This window comes from Myotis nattereri (assembly GCF_964212035.1).
Source record: "Myotis nattereri genome assembly, chromosome: 9".
NCBI classification, from domain to species: domain Eukaryota; kingdom Metazoa; phylum Chordata; class Mammalia; order Chiroptera; family Vespertilionidae; genus Myotis; species Myotis nattereri.
The window spans coordinates 7,605,691-7,628,228 of record NC_138084.1 but is presented as its reverse complement, the minus strand read 5'-3'; the positions used below and the strand labels follow the sequence as shown (position 1 = coordinate 7,628,228).

Sequence of the window (22,538 nt, the reverse complement as noted above, 5' to 3'; positions counted from 1 at the left end):
AGGAATAAAACAAAACACCAATGTGGCGCTTCTGGGGGGGGAGCTGGCCGCTGGATCCTGAGGTCTCGGCAGGCGCCTGCCCTCCCCCGCCCCTGACTGACCCCCGCCCTCGGCTCTCCCCTCCCTCCCAGGCACAGTGAGGGCTTGGCACTGCACCTTGAATTGGAGGGTCTGCAGGCGAGGAGCTCCGAGCTGCCCCGAGCCAGGCAGCATTTAGTCTCGAACACCCACTGAGCGCCTCCTGTGTGCCAGGCACTGTTGAAGGCCCACGGGACACAGCTGGGAACGAGACAGAACTGAATGGGCTCCGTGGAGGTGACAGTCTAATGGGCTACTGGGTCAGCAAATGCATGACGATGGGTCCTTGAGGTCTGTGAGGAAGCTATGGCCAGAGGGACGGGGGTGGAGGGTGGGGGGGGACCTGCCTTGGTGTGTGTGGGGGGGCGGGGCGGGGGGCGGGAGGTCTGTTATGGGAGAACTCTAAGTGAGCATTTTCCAGTGAGGAGGTCGGAGGGAGGAAAGAAGGTGTGTGGCTGGTACGCGAAGGCCGAGGTTGGGGGGAGGGGCGCGTTCAGAAGCTCTAGGTCAGCGGTTCTCAACCTGTGGGTCGCGACCCCTTTGGGGGTCGAACGACCCTTTCACAGGGGTCGCCTAAGACCATTGGAAGACACATATATAATTACATATTGTTTTGTGATTAATCATTATGTTTTAATTATGTTCAATTTGTAACAATGAAATTGGGGGTCACCACCACATGAGGAACTGCATTAAAGGGTCGCGGCATGAGGAAGGTTGAGAACCACTGCTCTAGGTGCTTCCCCTGGCATCCTTTACCTTCCATGGCTGCCTTGACCCTCACTGTGTTTTCGTGGGCTCCACCGGACCGTTAGGAGACGAGGCCTACAGAGGTCAGGACAGGCTCAGGTCGGTGTACCCCAAAATTCCCAGCTCCTAACATCCTTGCTGGCTGCCAGCCATTTCAAGGACAGACACTAAGAGCACCTACTGTGTGCGGTGGGTGGGAGTTCTGGGAGATGAGCCAGCGCCAGGGTCCTTCAATGAACTTACCAGCGAATAGGAGAGACAGGGAGGGAGGTGCCTGTGGGGTTCTGCAGAGGAGCCACACCCTGCCAGGAGCTGGAGAAGACATCGGAGGGGCCGGCCTGGGCCCGGACAGAGGTGAGGGAACCCCCTTTCATGCTGTTTAGCAAATGGGGAGTCAGGGGTCCAGAGATGGAGAGGACTTGCCAGAGCCGCACAGAGGCAGCAGGGCTGGGGCAGGGTCTAAGCCTCCTGTGTCTGACCTTGGCCAGAATTGTCTTCTTGGCCCCAGATGCACAGACCCATCTGGGGCGCCCAGAGTCCCAGCAGCAGCTGTGAACTGACAGCCCATAGCCCAGGAAGGACCTGGCCTGGGCGGGCCTTGCTCAGGTGGCTGCAGGCCCAGGGTGAGCAGAGCCCCATGGAAGAGTCCAGAGACCACATGGGCCTGCCAAGGCCACTGACCCCCACGCTCCCCTCTCTCTGGTCCCCTCCAGGATTTGGAGGTAGAGTTCAAGGGCTCCTCAGGCAGGAATGGGTGGGAGGTGGGGAGGCTGAAATGGCTTGGGACATCTCTAGTCACAGGTGTTGATGGCAGCAGGACGCGGGGTGTGCGCCAAGCCCCCTGGAGCTGTGGCTGGGAGGGGCAGCAAGGCTCCTCGGGGACCAGACCAGCGAACAGGGATTTTCACACCTAGGTGAGCCAGCAGCTAGCTGGGCCTCTGGCCAGTCCTGCCCCCATCAGGCCATTATGGACACAGTGGGGGTGGGGACAGCAGGTGGGGGAGGGGCGCCATCCGGGTCCAGGCCTGGGTCTCTATGGGTTGGGGGCTCCCACTAAAGCACTTGATTCTTCCTGCTGTGGAATTGAAGGCTGGGGGGGGGGGGTAGTGAATGTCCCCTAAGGCCCTGTGCCTGACACCAGTGCCTGCAGGGAGGTGTGTGTGTGTAGGGGTGCAGGGCTGTGGGTGGGTAAACCCCCAGCAATACCCGCACAAGGGCCCCAGTTAAGGCGATGCCTCTACCTGGTGGACAAAAATCCATTCCCGAATCACCTTGAGCACAGGGGCCCAGCACAGAGGGCAAAGCCAGGGCCTTGCCTCCCTCCAGTCCCAGCCCCCAGCTCTTCCCTCCCACGCCTGCCCTCCTGTCACCGACTGCCTGTCCCACCCTCCATCCCCAGGTGGTCTGCAGGGTCCTAAAGGAACCAGGCTCCTGGGAGCCCCTGAGAGGCAGGGCGCAAGGAGTGGCTGCTGGGAGCTGAGGGTGCGCTGGGAGTTGGGGGTGCCGGGATAGGGCGGCACCCGGGCTGCTCAAACCGTGTCGGAGAAGGGACAGACAGAGACGGGACACACAGAGACGGGATAGGCAGGGACAGGGAAAGAGGCAAAACTGACTGGCGGCGGGAGTGGAGGAGACTGAGGGGCGGGACAAACAGGCCCGTGGCCGGCGCAGCCAGGGGTGGGGGACCCTCCAGGGGTGGGGGACCCTCCAGGTGGCACTCGCGCCGCTCGTCGCTGGCCGCCTCCCCTCCCCTCCCCCAGTCCTGATTGGCAGGCGGCCTGCGACCAGCCTGGAGCGCCACAGCGCCCCGGGCGCCCAGGCGGACACGGACGGCCCCCCGCGGGAGCAGGAGGGGGCGCCGGGCTATATATAGCGGCTCAGCCCGGGGCCGGCCCAGCGCGCAGCTAGGCGCGCACCGCTCCGCAAGGTCCCGGCCCCGCCGTGCGTCCCTCAGCGCTGCCCTCCCCTGCCCTGCCCTCCATGCAGCCAGGATAGCTCCCGCGCCCGGGGGCCTCATCGCTCGCCTCCCGCTCCTCCTTCGGCCGCGCACTCCCTTCCCAGGCCCAGGTCTTGCGCTCCCGCCGGCCACCACCCGCGCAGTTCGGTCCCCCGCTGCCCGGGCGCACGGACCGCCGGACGGACGCACGGCCCGAGGGCGGGGATGCCGGGGCCCGGGGCGGCCACGGCGGCGCTGCTCCCGGCGGTCCTGCTGGCCGTGCTGGCGCCCTGGGCCAGCCGAGGGAGCGCCGCCGCGCCCAGCGCACCCAACGGCACCCTGGAGGCCGAGCTGGAGCGCCGCTGGGAGAGCCTGGTGGCGCGTTCGCTGGCGCGCCTGCCCGTGGCCTCGCAGCCCAAGGAGGCCGCCGTCCAGAGCGGCGCCGGAGACTACCTGCTGGGCATCAAGCGGCTTCGGCGGCTCTACTGCAACGTGGGCATCGGCTTCCACCTCCAGGTGCTCCGCGACGGCCGCATCGGCGGCGTGCACGCGGACACGAGCGACAGTGAGTTGGGCAGCCGGGCAGGAAGGGTGGGAGCCCGGCACAGCGGCCACCCCTTCCAACTCGTCCAGCCGCACGGAGGCCCCTGGCTGACACCTGCTTCGGGCTCTGGGGATTGTGTGTGTGTTGGGGGGGAGGCACTGAGGTTCCGGTCCCTCTAGCGCGGGGTCGTGGGGGCGCAAACAATCTTGGCTCCTGTGTCGCCGCAGGGACCGGCTTTGCGCACCCGGCGGCCGAGCCCCGCCTCCCCGCCTTCAGCCGCCTGGGCTCCCTGAGCGGAATTCCAGCGCCTTCGCCCGTGGGCACGGGGCGCGCGGCGCCGCCACCGGGGATTCGCGCCCTGGTCGGGGCCTGGCTCGGGGGCCGCCGGGACTGGGCGCGGCCGCCGCGGGGCCCGGGGCGGAGGAGAGCGAGGCCAACCCGCGCGCGCTGGGTTCTGGGGCTCTATGGGGACGGCCTGCGCCGGGGAACCCGAGCCCTGTACACCCATCCCAGAAATGGGGGTCCCAGAGAGGCGCAGGCAGAGGAGGGAGCGGTGCCGGCGAAGGGTCCCCGTACCCGCAGTGACCCGCGCCCTTCCCCCAGGCCTGCTCGAGCTCTCGCCGGTGGAGCGGGGCGTGGTGAGCATCTTCGGCGTGGCCAGCCGGTTCTTCGTGGCCATGAGTAACAAGGGCAAGCTGTACGGCTCGGTGAGTACCGCAGGGGCCTGCCGAGCCCCGGCTGAGGAGCCCGGGCAGGATCCTGACCCTCCAGGCCGCCGGAAATGCGGGGCGGGGTCCCAGGACCAGTGGCCCCTCACCCCCAATGCCCTGGGACAGCGCCCGCCCAGGACCAGGGCCAGCCAAGGAGTGCAGCCTCAAGGCAGTAATATTGAGGTTCGTGCCATCCCGGAGTGGGCGCCTCCCAGTCCATCCGAGGGTGCCATTGGGAGCCCTTCTCTGGCTGCCAGGTGCTGGGCAGGTGGCTGGGGCACCAGCTGCTGTGACTGGCCGTGGTGTCCCTCTTCTCACCCGGGGAGGGTCTTGGCACCTGACTTCCCAGGAGAGACCTGTCACCCTAGTGGGACTGCGGCAGAGAGGAGCCCCTGACCCCTGACCCCTGGCCCCAGGGTCCCTCCGCCATGGGGAGGTCCACCTCACACTGTTCCTCCTTCCTCTAGCCTTTCTTCACGGAGGAGTGCAAGTTCAAGGAGATACTCCTCCCCAACAACTACAACGCCTACGAGTGCTACAGGTACCCCGGCATGTTCATCGCCCTGAGCAAGAACGGGAAAACCAAGAAGGGGAACCGAGTGTCCCCCACCATGAAGGTCACCCACTTCCTCCCCAGGCTGTGACCATCAGAGCCCTGCCTCAGCCTCGGAGAGCCCCCGGGGAGGGGAGCGCCCAGGGCCACCTCGGTGCACTTTCTTCCGATGGACACGTGGAATGCAAGAGTAGGTGTACGATATTTAAATTAATTATTTAAATATGTGTATATATGGCCACCAAATTATTTATGGTTCTGTGGGTGTGTTTTGTATTTTTCTGGAAAAAAAAAAAAGGACAAAGGACAAAAAAAAAAAAATACCCTGACTTTTCTGGTAAAACCGTGGAGACCCCTCCACTGGATTTATTTAACGTCAGAAACTTGTCACAAGTGTGCTGCTATTCTGTGTTGTCAAAGCCAGTGATATCGGACTCAGATATCCGCTTGCTTTGCACCCCCCGGTGGCCCCGTGTCCGGCAAGGCCCTCCCGGGCTCGGGGCTCCGGAGACCAGCTCTGGAGGCTCCCAGCGGGCTTCCTCCCCCAGCACCCTCGGCGCCCCGCTCCCTTTGTGCCCTGTTGCTATTAATTGGGGCGGATCGGTTTACTTCGGGGACAGAGAGTGCGCTGTGGAGCCCACTGCCGCTCTGTTTTTAGATCTGCTGAGACTGACCTTTGAACTTTGCTGTAGTCAATCTTCCTCCATCTACCAGATGGGAGAGACCTTTAGACAACTTTATAAACTCCAGTTTTCCTTTTTTGGATCAGCCACAGCCACGGTTCTGTGGCCACTGGGGGGGAAAAGGCGAAAAATCAGCTATTTTGTAAATCCCACGGAAAGGCATCGCTATCCGACTGCAAGGCGGAAATGGACAAGACCCGAGTGATGAAATGCAACTTCTGATAGCAGATACTTCTGGTGGGTAGTCGCCTGGGTACGTATGTAACAGCACACTCGTACTAGTTATTAGGTTTCGGTGGAATCTCCTGTAATTGTACGAAACCCTTAATGCAGAGTCTGCATGGAGGAGGAGCTACTTCTCTCGGCTGCATTCCCTGGTTAAGTGGATTTAACATCTACCTCGAAAGCCTTTACACCACTCACCTGGCGGAAACCTGCAGGAAGCTCACGCCGCATGCGTGCGAGTTGGCCATCCCAAGTGGCTTTTTTTTCCTTCCATATGTAGCCAAAAAGGACTGCGGATAGCGTCGGTGCGACCCATTCGAACCTTGTCACGTTTGAGCTATCTTTACCCCGTGATTTACTTTTAGTAAGGATAATCATGGTGAAAATATTTGCAGACAGCTGTTACAGTGCACTATATGGTCACCAAGTAACCTTATATTTTCCTTTATATATTTTACAAATGTCACCCCTGTCGTTGAAGCAAAGACAGAAGAGGCAGGGTTGGGGATGGTTAAAAAAAGTCCCCGAGGTGATGGCAAACATTTAATTTTAATGAATGACTTTTTAGGGTTTATGCAAAATGCCCTCAGCTTGCTACCGGAGATGCCCGGCTGTCTCCCAGACTCGAATACTCTCGCCTGGATGTTTCTGAACTGTCTCCCGATTTAACTTTATGGGAGTCCACAGGCGGCTGGGCTGGGCATTCTGATTGGCGTTTTTGTCTTTCACATTCCTCCTTAAAACTCTTTGTTCGAATGCAAATCATCTCTTTAAAATACCGAGGCCCAGAAGAAAGAAGCCATTGGTAAGCCAGGACCACACATCCTAAACTGCTATTCATGCACTGGAATAAAAATGTTTTGTTTTGTTTTTAATTTTAAACCACGCCCTGGACTCCAGGAGTGTTTGAGGAGAGGTGATGCTCCAAGATCGCCTGTGGATTGCAGGAAGGGGCGCCTGTGGATTGCAGGAAGGGGCGGTGTGGAATTTGTGGTCGTTCTGTATTTAATGTAGTCGCCTAGTGACAAGCCACGTCGGTCTTAGGTGCCTTAAATTATTGCACGACGTCTTGTCTCGGAGCCCAATCCAGTGTTAGGAGTGAAGATGGCTGGAGTGCAGAACCGGTCACCCTCCACGTCTGGTGTAAGTTCATCGAGTCGCGTGTGGAGCGTATAGGGATCTGGTGGACACACTGTCAAGTGTTTCTATTGCTGTGATGGGGGCTGAGGGTCCTGTAGGTGCCGCTGTTTTCAGACTGTAGTTTTATACAGGTGCCGACCGTCTTGTCATGTATGTGCTGTGCACACCGAGATGCCGAATAAACGGAGAGCATTTGTCATGCAAGAGAGCCCCACCGGGCTGGATGTAAATAATTGGGGGAGGTATTGAAAACCATTAAAACCTTCCTTGAAATGCCAAGACCTGGCTCCTCCCCCTGTCTCCCAATGTCTATTTGAGGCCTTGAGCCCCACGTGGCTGGGGCTGGGCGTGGGGTCGGGGGAGACGAAATTTAGCCAGCTGTGTCCACACAAATGTGGCCTGGAAGACAGGAGCCTGGAGGGGGGTGCAGGGGGGTGTTCGTGTCACCGGGTTTCCCGATGACTCTGAATGTTGCAGTTTATTCTCATGATGGGCTAATTCACGCCTTTCCCACACACCATTCCCACTGGAGCTCACCAACCCTGGCCCCCTGGCCTTGGCACTTGCCCAGGGGTCGGGGTGAAGTCCCCGTGGCTGGTCATCAGAAGACTGACTTGAAACTTTTGGGTATTCCCCACCGATGAATCTAGAAGTCGATACCCTGAACACCAACCAGCCTCCCATCAAAGGGAAATAGAGTAAAATCCTGCAAAAGAGAAGCCAGTCAGGAAGAGATAGTCTAGCAGTGGTCGGCAAACTGCAGCTCGGCAAACCGCGGCTCGCGAGCCACATGCGGCTCTTTGGACCCTTGAGTGTGGCTCTTCCACAAAATACCGACTTCTGCGCACGGGCCACGAAGTTTTGATCGCACTGTACGTGCGTGCCCGCACGTGGTATTTTGTGGAAGAGCCACACTCAAGGGGCCGAAGAGCCGCATGTGGCTCGCGAGCCATGGTTTGCCGACGGGTCTAGTGCAGCGGTCGCCAACAGGTGGTCTGTGGACCACTGGTGGTCCGTGAGGTCCGAAAGGTCGGCGACCGCGGGTCTGGTGGACATTTCCCATGCTCTATGGGACCATCTCTATAGATGTGATGTGGAATGTGAGTGTGAGTGTGGATTATAATGAAAGCAATGACCTAATGAGCCTAGAATCTGGGCCGCCCCTCCACAAGATCTAGCCAATCACTTGATGAGAAGACCCCAAAAAGGCATTCAGGGCCCTTAGTTGCACCTATTTTTCTCTCCGAGGCATCACCTTGCCCTTCCCTTCTCTGTGATACCACCGTCATCTAGGGATGACAAATACATGGGCAGTGCTATGGGTTCAATCTTGGGCCCCCCAAAAGATGTTGGCGTTCCAAGCCCCAGTACCTCAAATACAGGGACTTTATGAGGTAACCAAGTGGAAAGGGGGTCACCAGTGGGCTCTGTGCTGCTGTGCTCATAAAGGAAGGTCCTGGAGACAGAGAGGCCCTGGGAAGGAGGATGGCTTGGTGCATCTACAAGCCAAGGAACACCCACGGTCTCCACGGGCCACCAGCAGCCGGGAGGGGCCTGGGTCAGTCTCCTGCCTCAGAAGGACCCAGCCTGCCAACACCTTGATCTAAATTCCGGTTTGAAGCCCCCAGTCTGGGGTGCTTTGTTACTGGTGCCCCAGAGAAAGTAGTGTGGGTAGCCAGTCATATTCACTGGGGGGTGGGGAGTGAAACCCTGATGACCTCCAGCCTTGGCCTGCCCCCCTGTGGCCCCCAAAGGTCCCTGTCCAGCTTCATCTTGGCCAGCAGGCACAGAAGGCCTCATCCAGCTTCGGGGTGAAAACCAGTCTCCAGCACAGACAGGCCCAAAGTGGGACTTAACACGTATCTGTTGCCAGGCACAGTCCTAAGAGCTGGGATCCCCCACTGAGGAAAATGAAGTCCCCATCCACACCGGGTCTTTGTTAAAAGGAGGGGGTGACACGCAGTGGCCAGTGCTGGCTGGCTGAGAAAACGGAACCCGGATGGGGAGGCACCAGGCGCCCACCCTGGCCTCACGGCGAAGGGGACTTTTGAGCAAAGACTTGAAGGTGCTGAAGGAGGAGGCCATGCAGGGAAGAGCATAGGGAACAGCCAATGCAGAGGTGCTGAGCTGGGAGGAGGCCAGCAGGTTGGAGGAGCCTCTAGGAGGCCAGGGTGGCTGGAGTCTTGGGAGGGAACCAGGTGAGGTCAGAGAGGCTTGGTCACAGGGCCCATCTCAAAGGCCGGGGGCATCGGCCGGGGGCATCGCCCAAGGGGCTGACACTAGACGGTGGAGGGAGATTGTGCGGGTTCGGGCTGTGCTGGTTAGGGGTGGCACAGTGGCAGCAGCACCTAAGGCACCTACTGCTCTGCTCTGGTTTTCTCACATCCGCCCTCCTTAGCGAGGGTGCGCTCAGGCCCAGCCACTGCCTCCTTGCTGTGTGACCTTGGACAGACCGGTGACTTCTCTGTGCCTTCGGCTTCTCAGGTTCCCCGCCTCCTGGGCCTGTGAAGTGTCCTCCATAGCAGAACTAGAGCCTATTGTTTTTGTTATTTTCCTAAGTGACTTAATTACAGTCTTAAAGTCCAGATCCTTTTTATATTGTGCCGACCGGAGGATTGTCTGTCCCAACGCTGGAGCCACTGTCATGCAGAGCACAGGCCCTCACCGGCTGTGGCGGGCACCGCTGAGGGCTGGGTCCCAGGGCCCTGCACTGGCTGCCCTGCCGGGTCAGGGGGACACCCGCCCGTCCCCTTGGCCTGCTCTGCTCTGGGCAGGATGGGCTGGGGGCTCCTGAGCTGTCTTCCTTCAATGCTAATAACTTGTCATTGTTCTTGATTCATAATCTGAATCGTAAATTCTTTTTTTTAAAAGTGGGGAGCAGGAGGGGTATCCATCAGGCTGACACTGGATGGCGGAGGAAGATTGTGGGGGTTAGAGCTGTGTTGGTTAGGGGTGGCATGGGCCATGTCTGGGAGGGGGCGGGACGTGTGCCAGGGTGGGACAGCGGGCACTGCAGGGAACTGTCCAGCCCCGACAGACCAGCCCCGGACACCCTTGCTGGACACTGTGGCCTCATTCCCTGCCGCCCTTGCTGAGTCCTCCCACAGCCTCCCGTCGCCATTAGGGTCAAGATCACAGTCGGCTGCACGGCCAAGGGGCTGTTCTCACGACTTACTGCCACGTAACAACGTACCCCGAGCCAGAGACTGGAACAGCCGTTCAATTAAACCTCACCATGCGGTGGCTCAGGAATTTGGACAGGGCCCGGCCGGGTGATTCTTCTGCCTTTTGTGCAGTTGAAGGATTCAGCTGCTGGTGGACTCATCTGGGAGGCCTAATTCTTACATGGCAACGCGGGGCTCCCAGGGACAGTGCTCTGAGAGCCCCAAGGCTTCGTAGGGCCTGGCCTGGAAGTTCCAGAACATGGCGTCTGCCGTCATGACTGCAAACTGCCAGACCAGACCAGATTCCAGGGCAGAGGGTAGCACAGAATTCGCAGGCAGCTCTAACCTGTGTGCCCTCACCTGCGCCCATCCCACTAGCTCCCCACACCATGCCCAATGCTTGACCCCGCTGCTCCTGTCATTCTGACCCCTTGAGGCCCAATGGCACTGTCCACTCAACCACAGGGCCTTTGCACACACTGCCCTCCCAGCCTGGAGCCATCTCCCCTCAGCCCAGGCTCTTCACTCGGGTGTATCAGCGTCCCGGGGCTGCCCTGACAATGACCACAGAGCAGGCGGCTTAAGGCAACACCTCTGTGGTCTCACCATCTGGAGGGTGGCCTGAAATCACTATGTCCCTCAGAGGCTCCAGCGGAGGGTCCTTCCTGCCTCGTCCAGCTTCCGGGGCTCCAGGTGCTGCTGAGCTGGTGGCTGCCTCCCTCCAGCCTCTGTCTCCATCGTCACATGATTTCTCCTCCGTGTCTCCGTCCAAATTCGCCTCTTCTTCTAGGCACACCAGTCATTGGCTTTAGGGCCTGGAACTAGCAGCCCCACTCAGCTACTTGCCCCATGCCCGCCCCCCGCCCCCTGCCCCCCACCCCAACCTTTTCTAACTTTGGTAAAATACCCGTAACATGAATTTACCATCTTAACCAATTCTAAAGACACAGCTCACTGGCATGAAGCACATTCGCTCTGCTGTGCAGCTGTCACCACCATCATCTCCAGAACTGTTCCTCTTGTCAAACTGAAACTGTCCCACTCACTCCCCAGGCCCTACCCCCGCCCCCCCCTCCCCCCAGCCCCTGGCAACCTCTATTCTACTTCCTGTCTATAAACTCGACTCCTCTAGGGACCTCCTCTAAGTGGGTCACACAGGATCTGTCCCCCTGGGTCTGGCTTATTTCACCCGGCACAACGTCCGCCAGGTCCATGCAGGCTGTAGCGTGTGTCAGAACGTCCTTCCTTCGGGAGGCGGCGTGACCTTCTGCTGCATGGACGAGTCGCGCTCCGGTCATCCCTTCCTGTGCTGAGGGACACGCAGGCTGCTCCACCTTTCGGCTCTTGTGAGTGATGCCGCCGTGACCATGGGTGTGCAGACCTCTCTTCACCACCCGGCTTTCAGTTCTCCCGGGTCTGCACCCAAAGGTGATCCTATGGTGGTTCTATGTTTGGTTGTGTTTTCGGAACTGTCACACTCTCCCCCACGCGGCTGCACCCCTTCACATCCCCACCAACAGCGCACAAGGGTCCTATCTCTCCGCGTCCTCACCAGCATTGGTTATTTCCGTGTAGGGACGGGGGTTGACAGGAGCCATCCTAATGGGTATGGGGTGGCACCTCATCGTAGTTTGGTTTTCATTTCCCTAATGATGAGTGATGTTGGACATTTTTTTTTTTTATGTGCGTATTGGCCATTTGTATGTCTTCTGTTTGGAGAAATGTCTGTTCAAGCCCTCTGCCCATGTTTTAATCAGATTGTTTGTTTGTTGTTGAGTTTTAGGAGTTCTCTATACTGGTATATTCTGGATCTAATCCCTTATCAGATATATGATTTAAAAATATTTTCTCCCATTCGATGGGTTGCCTTTTAACTCTCTGCGTTAAAATGCCCGGACTGGCGAGCCCTGGTGAGGTGCCCTGAGACCTTCCCGTGACATTACGTGAGTCCGTGTGACTGTCGCACGTCTGTGACTCATCTGCAGCACCTCCTAATCCAGCAGGCGGGCGTGGCCCACCCTTGGGGAAACACTGAAATAAAACCCCCAGGTCAGCAAAGACGTAAAGGATGCGGACTCGAGCAGTCCATCAACGAGAAAAACCCCTTACCCGTGTGGTCCTCCCTCCCCTGGAATATTCTGGAGGCGGGCTGGACTGTGTATCTGGCTGCAAAGGAAGCTTAATCAAGCCCCCACTTATAATGTAACAGGACAATAAGTCAACATCACTAAGATGAATGTTTACACTTCTACCACTTGGACGCTTTGTAAACGCTCTGAGATTGCTGACGCAGTCACAGGTCCGCCTCCTTCCTCGGCTTCTCCCTGTGGATATGACTGCAGTTCTCCCCAGGGGACTCCACTCCTCCCTGCGTGACGCTGGGCTTGGCCACGTGACCTGCCGTGGTCCACGGGACAGGAGCCCACGCGATGCAAGTACAGGCCTGGGCAGTGGCCGGAGCTTGCTGTCTCCTACTGCTCCCGGGAACCAGTGGCTGTCACCAGGAAGCCCAGGCAGGCCTGCCTGAGAATGAGACACATGCTCCAGCTATGCCGGCCCCGTCCTGACAGCTTGCCCACTGCCAGACACCCACGTGTGGCAGTGAGGCCACCCTCGGTCATCGTCCGCGGTGAGAGGGAAGTGCGCAGGCGTCTACACAGTGGCCGGTGCCCGGGACAAGGTGCGGGCACTGCAGGCTCCAGGCCGGGCCACGGAAGCCGGTCTTTCTCCCTGTTGGTGGTGTCCCCGAACACAGTGACACTTCCCAGGGAGGCTCCTGGCCTCTTCCCAGCCACTTGACACCAGCCCCGGAGGTTGTAGGTTCCCAGAGAGGGGCAAACAGTGCCCTCGAAAACCCCAGAGCCCACAAGCCCCTGGCTCTTTGAAACCGGCTCCCAGCCGGCCTGATTTGTACTTCAGAGCTAATGTGATTAGGGGCACGTTTGTCGCCACAATATGCTAATGGCTCACACAGCCCCCATCACCCTTCCTGGTGCTGCCCAGGGTGACCAGAGCCCGGAGCCCAGCCCGGCCGCCATCCCCAGAGCACAGAACTTTGCTGAGATCCTTGCTTTGGGGTCATCTGGAGGGACCCTGCTGCCCCATGAGGGGGGCGCAGTGGTCACCTCATGTCACAGGTGAGAAAAGTCGGGTTGAAGGCAAGCTACCTGTGTGAGCTCACCCAGCAGGTGCAGGGAGCACACTGAGCCCCAAGTCCCTGTAAGCTTAGACTCTCCTAGGCACCTTCTCCCAGGGAGAGGCTGTCCGGGGCAGATAAGAAGGCTCACATGTGTTTGGGCCTCATCGTCAGTGGTCACGTCAAAGAGAGGCCAAAGGTGGTGTGTGAGGTCCTGGGCTGCTGTGACGGACGAGGACACACTCAGTGGCTTAAGACAATAGACGTTTATCCTCTCCCAGGTATGGAGGCCAGAGTCTGAGATCAGGGTGCAGGCAGGCCGCGCTCCCCCCATGGCTCCAGAGAAGGGCCCTTCTGCCTCTTCCAGCTTCTGGGGGCTCCAGGTGGTCCTGGGTGGTGGCCCCATCCCTCCAACCTCTGCCCCGTCGTCACCTGGCCTTCTCCGTGCTGCCTGCTCCTGTTTCTCCCTGTCTTCTCTTACCAGGACACCGTCGTTAGATGTAAGGTCCATTCTAAATCCAAGATGAGCTCATCTCGATAGCCTTACTTTCGTCACATCTGCAAAGACTTTCTTTCCACATAAGGTTTCACTCACAGGGACCAGGGGTCAGGACTTGGACAGATCTTTGGGGGGCACCGTGGAATCCATTACAGGTGGGGAGGAGCAAGCCCATCCCCAGCTTGGCCAGTCTGGCTGGGCTGAGAGCCACCCTCCTGGACTCTGACCCCCATCCAGTGCCACAGCCCAGACACCAGCCGACAGGGGAGCAAGCCCAGGAGGGGCAGGGTGAGCCCCTAGAGCAGAGATGGAATTTGGAGGAAGGACGGTCTTGCCAGCTATGGTCACACAGCCCACAAGGTCCCTGCCACCTCCCCAGCCTCACCTCCCACCCTGTTTGCCTGAACGTGCCAAACCAACCGGCCCCAGGGCCTTTGCACTCGCTCTCCCTCAGCCTGGAGTGTTGCCCCGTATTTTCACAGGCGAGCTCCTTTATATCCCCGACCCCAGAGAAATCTCCCTCCCATAGCCCTGCCTTGGTACCTTCCCAGCCCCTATTAGCAACTAAAAACATGAAGGTCACGTCTATTGTGTGTCCCCCACACTCTGAGCCCCTGAGAGCAGGTCTTTGTTTGTCTAGTTTGTCTCCGTCACCCTAGTGCCGTGATGGCGAACCTATGACACGCATGTCAGAGGTGACACGTGAATTCATTTTTTTGGTTGATTTTTCTTTGTTAAATGGCATGTAAATATATAAAATAAATATCAAAAATATAAGTCTTTGTTTTACTACGGTTGCAAATATCAAAAAAATTTCTATATGTGACACGGCACCAGAGTTAAGTTAGGGTTTTTCAAAATGCTGACACGCCAAGCTCAAAAGGTTCGCCGTCACTGCCCTTGCGCCTGGAAGAGCGTCCGTATGCGGCAGGGACGGAACAATGCTTGTTCCTTTTTGAATGTTCATTCTGGAATGTGACGATAGTTGACACACAATGTTCCGTGAGTTTCAGGTGCACGACACAGGGATCTGACATTTACGTCCTGAAGAAGTGGCCACCGCGAGAAGTCTAGTCCCACCTGCCAGCGTGCCGTCATACGATACCATCCACCGTGTTCCCTGCGTTGTACATTGCGTCCCGTGCTGTACATTTTAGGCTGACTTTTTAGGTTACAAATATGTACCTCTTAATCCCCTTCGCCTTTTTGCCCCGCCCCCTCCCCCCCCCCCGCCCCCCCGGCCCAACCCTCTGGCCACTGTCAGCTTGTATCTAGGAGTCTGTTTGCTTTGTTTTGCTTGTTCATTGGTTGAGTTTTCCAGATTCCACATCTAACGATACAGGATTTGTCTTTCTCGGACTTACATCCCTGAGCACGATATCCCCTAGGTCCGTCCACGCTGTCGCAAACGGCAGTCTCCCTCCTCTCTCTGGCTGAGTCGCAGGCCGTTGCATAGATGCGCCCCCTCTTCGTCCACTCGTCTATGGATGGATACATAGGTGCTTCCATAGCTTGGCTACTGTAAGCAATGCCGCCCTGAACATAGGGGCGCGTGTATCTTTGCAAATTAGTGATTTTGTTTTCTTCAGATAAATGCAAGGGGAGAAGGACGGTGTTTATTGAGTGAAGGAGTGAGCAGCGGCCGGCCTGGGTTCCCCCACAGCCCCGAAGGTCTGCTTGCAGGCAGCAATCCCAGAGGGCCCCGCACTCCCAGCCCCTGCTCTCTGCCCTGAGACACAGGGGCCATTTGGGGACCTCAGTATCCTGGCCCCCTGCAGGCTTGCTCCAGCCGGGTCTAACGGAGCCAGGTAGAGCCCTAGCAGGGCCCAGCCCCCTCCACACCTGGGGACAGGATCAGCCTGGCTGCTTGCTGGAACCTGTGCCACCGGACTTGGAGCCTTTTGGTGAGAAATGTGCATTTTGGTGGGCAAAATGGTTTCAGGAAATCTCGACCCATTCATGTGCAAATGCTGGGCTTCTGGGTCCTCAGCAGCTGGGGCTTTGACGAGCAAGGGTGGGTGGAAGTGAGGGGCCAAGGGGCCTGAGGCCGCTCAGGGGCCAGGAGTCAAGGCCAGGCAGACACTCGGGCTGGGAGTCCGGAGGGTCCTGGGCCGCAGCCCCTCCCCCGTGGAGCCCTCCCTGCTGGGTGTGGGGATGATGCTGCCGCGGGGAGGGGGGGGGGGGTTCATGCCGAAAGAGCGGGGAGTCAGGACTCTGGCCAATCAGCCCACCTCCCCGGACTCAGTTTCCTCGTCTGTAAAATGAGTCTGGTTGCTTCTGGCCCTGAAAGTTGCAGAATTTTAGGGCCGCCATCTGGTGCATAACACAGAATCCTTGAATACTCCCAGTGACGGGGCACTCACCCTTGAGACCAGACGGGCTGCATTCATGAGAAAGCTATGAGGGGCCGTGGGGAGAACACGGCTGTGCAGACATTTCCTGCTGCCCAGGATGTGCTGGGCACTGCGGCAGTTTGGGGGCAGACAACAAACAAAGCAAATGAAACGCATGCCTCGGGGAAGGCGAGGAGGAAGGTGGGGAAGGAGGCAGGAGGGCCGTGGGCATGCCGGGTGCGGGCAGGATGGGAGCTGCAGTTTTCCTCGAGTGGTGGGGAAAGGCCTTGCCGGGAAGAAAGTGGCCTTTGAGCACTGATGTGCGGGCGGAAGCCAGCGAGTGGACGCGTGAGGGTGTGCCAGGCAGGGGCCCAGCCGGGGCAGAGGCCAGCAGGCCGGACTGGAAGAGTAGGGAGGCCGTGGCTGCAGGAGCGGGTGAGGGAGGAGCAGGTGAGGTGGCACAGGGCCGTGGGGGCCGTGGCAGGACGTGGGCTTTTACTGCGAGTGAAGTGGGAGCCATTGGGCAGTTTGGGGCGTTGCAGGAGCCGCTGTGACCTGCACTGTCAGGGGCCCACTCTGGCTGCTGGGCTGAGACCAGGCCATCCTGGGACGTCACCCAGGCAGCAGGTGGGTGCCCGGACCGAGGGGAGCCGGCGGGGGGAGGAGGGCCGACCGGCTGAGCAGGGAGCTAGTGCTTTGCAAGCACCAGCCTGGCCCAGCTCACGGGGACAGCCAGGTCGTCTCCGTGTCCTTCCCTTTGGTGACCACTGCCCTTCATTTGTTTTTCTCCTTTTCAATGAATGATTTATTTTCCGGTTTATAAAATGCACCCACCACACTTGCTCATGAGCTCACAGACCCAAAGGAAGAATGTCAAGAATTTCCTAGCGGGGAGGGGGGGCAATCTCCCTCCCTCCCCCCACCCCCCCAGCCAGGCATCTCTGCCGGCCCCCTCACCCCTGCCAGGCCAGCGCCCACAGGCCCCGAGCCAGTGACAGCCCTGCGGGGCCCCACGGGCCCATGGGAGCAGATTCCAGGTCCAAAGAGCCACCCTCGCCCCCGCCGCGGCGTCCCAGAAAGGTCCCCTGCTCGCTCCTGTGGGCCGGCCGCTGGCAAGCTGGGGGCAGCACGGATGCCCAGCCCTCGGGGCGCTGGGGCTCAAGGGCCCGCAGAAGGAGACCCAACGGGAGGGAGATGCAGGCAGAGGCTGGAGAGGGTCTGCCCAGCGCTGCTGTGCAGTCTTGGACAAATCACTTAATCCCTCTGTTCGTTCCCCATCCAGCTGCAAAACCGCACTTCGGAGGCTGGGCTGGGAGCCTTAATTACCGGCTTGCAAAGGCCTCCGAACAGATGAAAGCGCCCATTGAAGTACAAAGTGCGTCTCCAGTGACAACCTCAGGCCCTGGCAGGAGGGGAAGCAGGCAAGGAGAAGGGAGGGGCCCAGGTCATCTGGCCCAAACCCTGACCGGGCACGCTCCCCTGGCCGGGGCGGGGTCTCTCGGCTGCAGGCCCTGAGGCCGCCCCCTCCTGTCCTCCTCGCTGCTCCCACTGGGCAACACCGAGTCCCTGCAGCTTTCCCCGCAGGCCGTCCTAGGGCAAAGCAGCGGTCACTGAGCAGATGCTGGCGGGCTCCTGCCTTGGCCTGGCACTCAGGGCTCTGGCACACGGCCCCGGCCGGCCTGGGCCTTCTGTCCTGGATCAGGGCCCCCTCCATGCCGGCTCTTCTCCTGCCCAGATGTCCCTCTTTTCTCCTCCGTCCTCGTTCCTGCTCATCCTCCAGGGCCTGGTGCTGGGTGCTCCGGACCCCCTTCCTGGGCACATCAGCGCCGGCATTCCCTCCCCCGCTCTGGGGTTCTCAGAATTTAAGTCCCTGGAGCCCACCAATTGCAGAAACGGGGCTGGATCCCCCGACTACTGACCCGCCCGTGCCCCTGCCACAGGCTGACTCCAATGTTCTGGAAGCATCTTTCTACCCAGAAGCAGCCCGTTCCCTCTGTGGGGAACACCCAAACTTCCCTCCTCACCTCTCTGCCCCTCACTCCGGCCCAGGCCCCCAGACACTGCACTTGGCATTCTGAAATGCCTGCTGACACGACTCACCCCCTGGTGGTAATGGCCCCCCATCCCGTCCCTCAGCCAGCACCAGGGGGAGGGGACCCTTCCCAGCCCTCCACAGCAGCCATCTAGAAAGGACCGCAGTTCTGGGTATGACCAGGGCTGCCCAGGAAGACTCTGCACAGAGGGCCCTCCCCGCCCCCATCCCAGGGGCCCTGACCAGGCCGGCCTCCCCCCTCCAGGCCCCCAGCCTGTGCCCTGAAGCAACACGGCCTCTCCAGGTGGCCTCCAAATGTGCCAGTGCCAGCCCAGACCCCAAGGCTGAACCGAGGTTCCCGAGAGGAGAGGATGTGCCCCTGTTACCAGGGCCATCCTTGTCTCCTCAAGGTGCCCGTCACCCGGGGGCTCAGTGGGGACGGAGTGTGAACTGGAACAGCCTTCCCCGAGAGCACGGTGATGGTTCGAGAAGCAGCGTGTGCCCGGCCCTCCACTCACCCTCCAGGCCTGTAGCCTGGAGGAAGGACTGGGGCCACCCAGTGTCTCGCTCACACTGGAAGAAGCGTGGAACGGGGCAGTCACCGTAGAAATAGCCTGGCAGCTCCTCAATAGGTTAAACAGAGTTACCATAGGACAGCAATTCCGCTCCTGGGTATATGCCCCAAAGAACCAAACACGTAAGTCCACAGCAAAAACCTGGACACAAACGTTCGTCCAGCACTCGTCACAGGAATAAAAACAACCCAAAACAACCCAAATCCCCGAACAGGGAATGAATAAACATATGTGGCCTGTCCATGCAGTGGAATGCCATGCTGCCATAAAAAATGAATGAAGCTTGGACACGTGCTGCAGTGTGGATGAGCCCTGAAAACACTCTGCTGTATAAAGGAAGTGTGTGATTCCATGTATACGAAATGTCCAGAACAGGAAAATCCGTAGGCAGAGAAAGCAGACTGGTAGCTGCCAGGAGCTTGGGGAGAGGGACAAGGAGTGACTTGATTCCAGAAAATGTTCTGGAATTAAATAGTGGTGATGGTTGCACAATAGTGTGTATGTTCTAAATACCACTGAACTGTGCATTTTGAAATGGTTAAACCTTATGTTGCATGTATTTCACACAATAAGAAAAATTATTACACTCAGCCACATTCAGTGCCCACTAGGGGGGACGCTTAAATAACACTGAGTTCACATTTGGTGCCATTAAAAAAATGATGCAGAAAGATGCTCCAAAGATAGTAAGCGAAAAAAAAGCAGGTTGTCAAAGGTTTGAATAGAAAGGTGTTTGAAAACTATAAGTGTACTAGTATGTGACATGTACAGAAGTTGTGGAAGGATAGACCCCACAGTGCCAACTGAGTATCTCTCAGTGACGGACGAGGGCGGGTGTGTGTGTGTGTGTGTGTGTGGCTGTGGTGCACACATTCGTTCTCGGTTATTTCTACAATGTCCACAGCGGGAGAGATCAACCAAAGGGCTTGTATGCATGCATATCAGCATAACCAATGGACACAGACACTAGGGGGGTGAGGGCATGAGCGGGGAGGTGGGGAGGGGACAACGGGGTGATAAGGACACATATGTAATACCTTAGTCAATAAAAACATTGAAAAAAGCGAAAAAAATAAAATAAAAATTTATATATATAAAGAGCCAGGGTCCGCAACATTCAAAACGACTGAATGGACAACCAAATGCCAGGCTGTGCGCGCAGCAGGCTCGGATTGGTGGGGACTGGTGAGCGGGTTGAACTGCTGACCTCAATCCCTCCCTCCACAGCTCCCACGGACCGCAGTGACCCAGCACTGATTGCCGAGGGGCTGTGGGCTCCGGGACGCCATGACACTGCAGCGGGAGGGGGCTGTGGGCCCCAGCCAGCCAGGGCATGGTGGAACTCTGGGGGCATGGTTAGCCTTCAAACCGGACCCTGACAGGAGGGAGGAGGGAGCCCCATTTCTCGCAGAATCAGCTATTGGATAGCTTGCTGTCAGTGGCCTGCCAGCCAGGAATCCCATTCACCTGCACCCCGGACCCCGGCGATCAGGCAGGCAGAGGCAGTTAGCGGCGAGATCAGGCCAGCAGGGGAAGGCAGTTAGAGACGATCAGGCAGGCAGGCAGAGGCAGTTAGGGGCAATGAGGCAGGCAGGCAGAGGGGTTAGGGGTGATCAGGCAGGCAGGCAGAGAGGTTAGGGGTGATCAGGCAGGCAGGCAGAGGCAGTTAGGGGCGATCAGGCAGGCAGGCAGGTGAGCGGTTAGGAGCCAGCGGTCCCAGATTGAGAGATGGATGTCCCCGATTGGAAAGGGTGCAGTCTGGGCTGAGGGACACCCCCCCACCTGTGCACAAATTTTGTGCACTGGGCCACTAGTAAATAAATAAAATGTCCACAGCAAACTTTTGTCACCAGAAAACATTTTGGAGATGGAAAAGAAAGAAAGCAGCAAGATTTCTCTAAAGCCTCGCCAGCCCATCACGGAATAGGGAGGGAGGTGTGGGGAGTCAGCACAAGCCGGCCCTCCTCCCAGGCCCTGTGGGCAATAAGTGAGGATGGGGTGGTCAGGGAAGCCCCTCCCCAGTCCGACTGGCCCGTGCATCTCCCAGCCACTGTCCCTTCCTGCCCAGGACAGCCAGAGGCCAAGGAGGGATTTGGAAGAAGCAGGGAGGGGAAGGTATTCCAGGGCCAGGGAAGCCGAACGACTTTCCTCTGTGGACCAGTGGTATAGCATCCATTCATTCACTCACCCATCCATTCATTCGTTCACTCATCCATCCATTCACTCATTCATCCATTCATTCACTCACTCATTCATCCATCCATTCACTCACTCATTCATCCATTCATTCACTCACTCATGCCTCTGTTGGGCCTAACATTGCTGAGTGCCTGCTCAGGCCCCATGTGAGGGTCTGGGAAGCCCAGGAGGCTGGTTGAGGGAGGGAGGATGCAGGAAGGGAAGGGGAGGGTGGGAGGCCCGCTTCAGTCCTTTGCACCAGCCCCCATTCCCTCCAAATGCCGGGCAGTGTTCTGACCTCCTTGGAGGTCATGCCTTGAGGTCTGCCTGCCTGGGCTGAGAGGGGATGGTGGCTGCATCCCCTCAGAGGGAGCCCTGGGCGTTCACCCAGGGAGAGGCTGAGTCTCCTCCAAACCAGCCGCATTCTGCTCCCCAAACAACTTGGAGAACACCCCAAGCCCATTGGTGCCCTTGCAGTGGACTTGACTTTAATTTGGTTAAATCGACAAGTGATGAAGCCCTACTGTGTGCCAGGCCCAGGTCTTGGTGCTGCGGCTTCACATAAAAGTCATACACGGGCCCTGCTAGGAGTTCCCGGTCTGATGGTGTTTTTTGGGAAAGCCTTCTAAGAAACCAGATACAACCCTGGCTGGTGTGTCTAAATGGTTAGAGCAGGTTCAATTCCCGGTCAAGGGTATGAATGTGGGTTTCAGGTTCAATCCCTGGCCTAGTCAAGGCATGTGCAGGAGGCAGCCAATCAATGTGTCTCTCTTACATCAGTGTTTCTCTCTCTCTCTCTCTCTCAAACCAATCAATACATTAAATTTTTTTCTTTTAAAGAAACCAGATACAGGTAATATGCATAAAATGTACATTATTCTCCAACCCCAAACCTCCTTCGGTGCCCAACAAAACAAGTTCCACACACCCCGGTGGAATAGAGCCCTGTTGTGTTCACCAGCTCCCTGTCCCACCTGCCCCCCCTCACTCACCACCCTCCAGCCACACTGCCCTTTCAGGCTGGCTCTCCAATGCTCCAACCTCTTCTACCCCAGGGCCTTTGCACTTGCTGTTCCCATCACCTGGCACATAGTAGATGCTTTATAAGCATTTGTTGAATTCATGAGTGATTAGAAAAATGGGGGTTGCTGATCCCCCAATTACTGCCTGAACTCCTGCAGTGGGGACCTTATCAGGTGGCTCTCTGGGCTTGACTGTGGGTTGTTGTTTTTTTTAACTGTTGTGAGAACCCGCAGTAATCGCTGGGCTCAGCACTAATCCTGAATTAATGAGGCAACACTGGTTCTTTGGTGTTAATATTCTCTGAAGTTCCACTCGGAGAAAAACAAAAAGGAAGACACCCCCCCCCCCACCCCCGCCCTCCCACCCACCAAAGCAAGGCACCAGTGAGCATCCCAAAGTTTGGGGTGAATCAAAACCAAAGAAAAAAGCAGAGCCTGGCCCCGAAGTTTGGCCGGGCCGCCTTTGAGGGCCAGCTGTGCCCGGCGCGTTTGTAGTGCGGTGCGCAGCCTGCCAGATGTTCCCAGGAGGACTGCCACTTCAAACACTCCTCAGCCCATTACCTGCGCAGCCTTTGTGTATTTCAAAGGAGAAGCCAGTTGAACTTTCCCTGTAATCATTAGGGCCCAACGTGCCTTTCATGGACCATTAGGGAACACTGCAAGGAGGCTCCCCGATCATTACCAGGTTTTGATGGCCTCAGAGCCCACCTGGAGAGGCCGCCGGCAGCCACCTGGAGTGCGAGCTTACAGCACCCTCTCCGGGGAAGGCCAGGCCCCCACCTGGCCGCAGCGTGGACGGGCAGCGCAGAGGTTCCCCGGATCTTGTGCATGGGCGTGGGGTCCCGCTCCCGGGGCAAGAAGCCTGACTCTTCCACCTGCTGGCTGGACACCGGGGGTAGGTCCCTGAGCCAGGCCGTCTCACCACTGTAGGGTCAACTAATATTAGAACCAAGCTTGCAGGTTTGCTGGGAAGTGCCGGT

The 22,538-nt window shown here is 58.2% G+C and overlaps 1 protein-coding gene across 1 annotated transcript; it reads left to right on the top strand.

The window, feature by feature from the left end:
• Positions 1-2,989: 2,989 nt before the first annotated feature.
• On the top strand, positions 2,990-4,662 carry FGF4 (fibroblast growth factor 4; the record flags this gene model as incomplete). The annotated part of the gene is made up of 3 exons (XM_081098928.1): positions 2,990-3,329; positions 3,912-4,015; positions 4,486-4,662. 3 exons carry the CDS (start codon positions 2,990-2,992, stop codon positions 4,660-4,662), a joined length of 621 nt encoding a protein of 206 aa, XP_080955054.1.
• Positions 4,663-22,538: the final 17,876 nt, after the last annotated feature.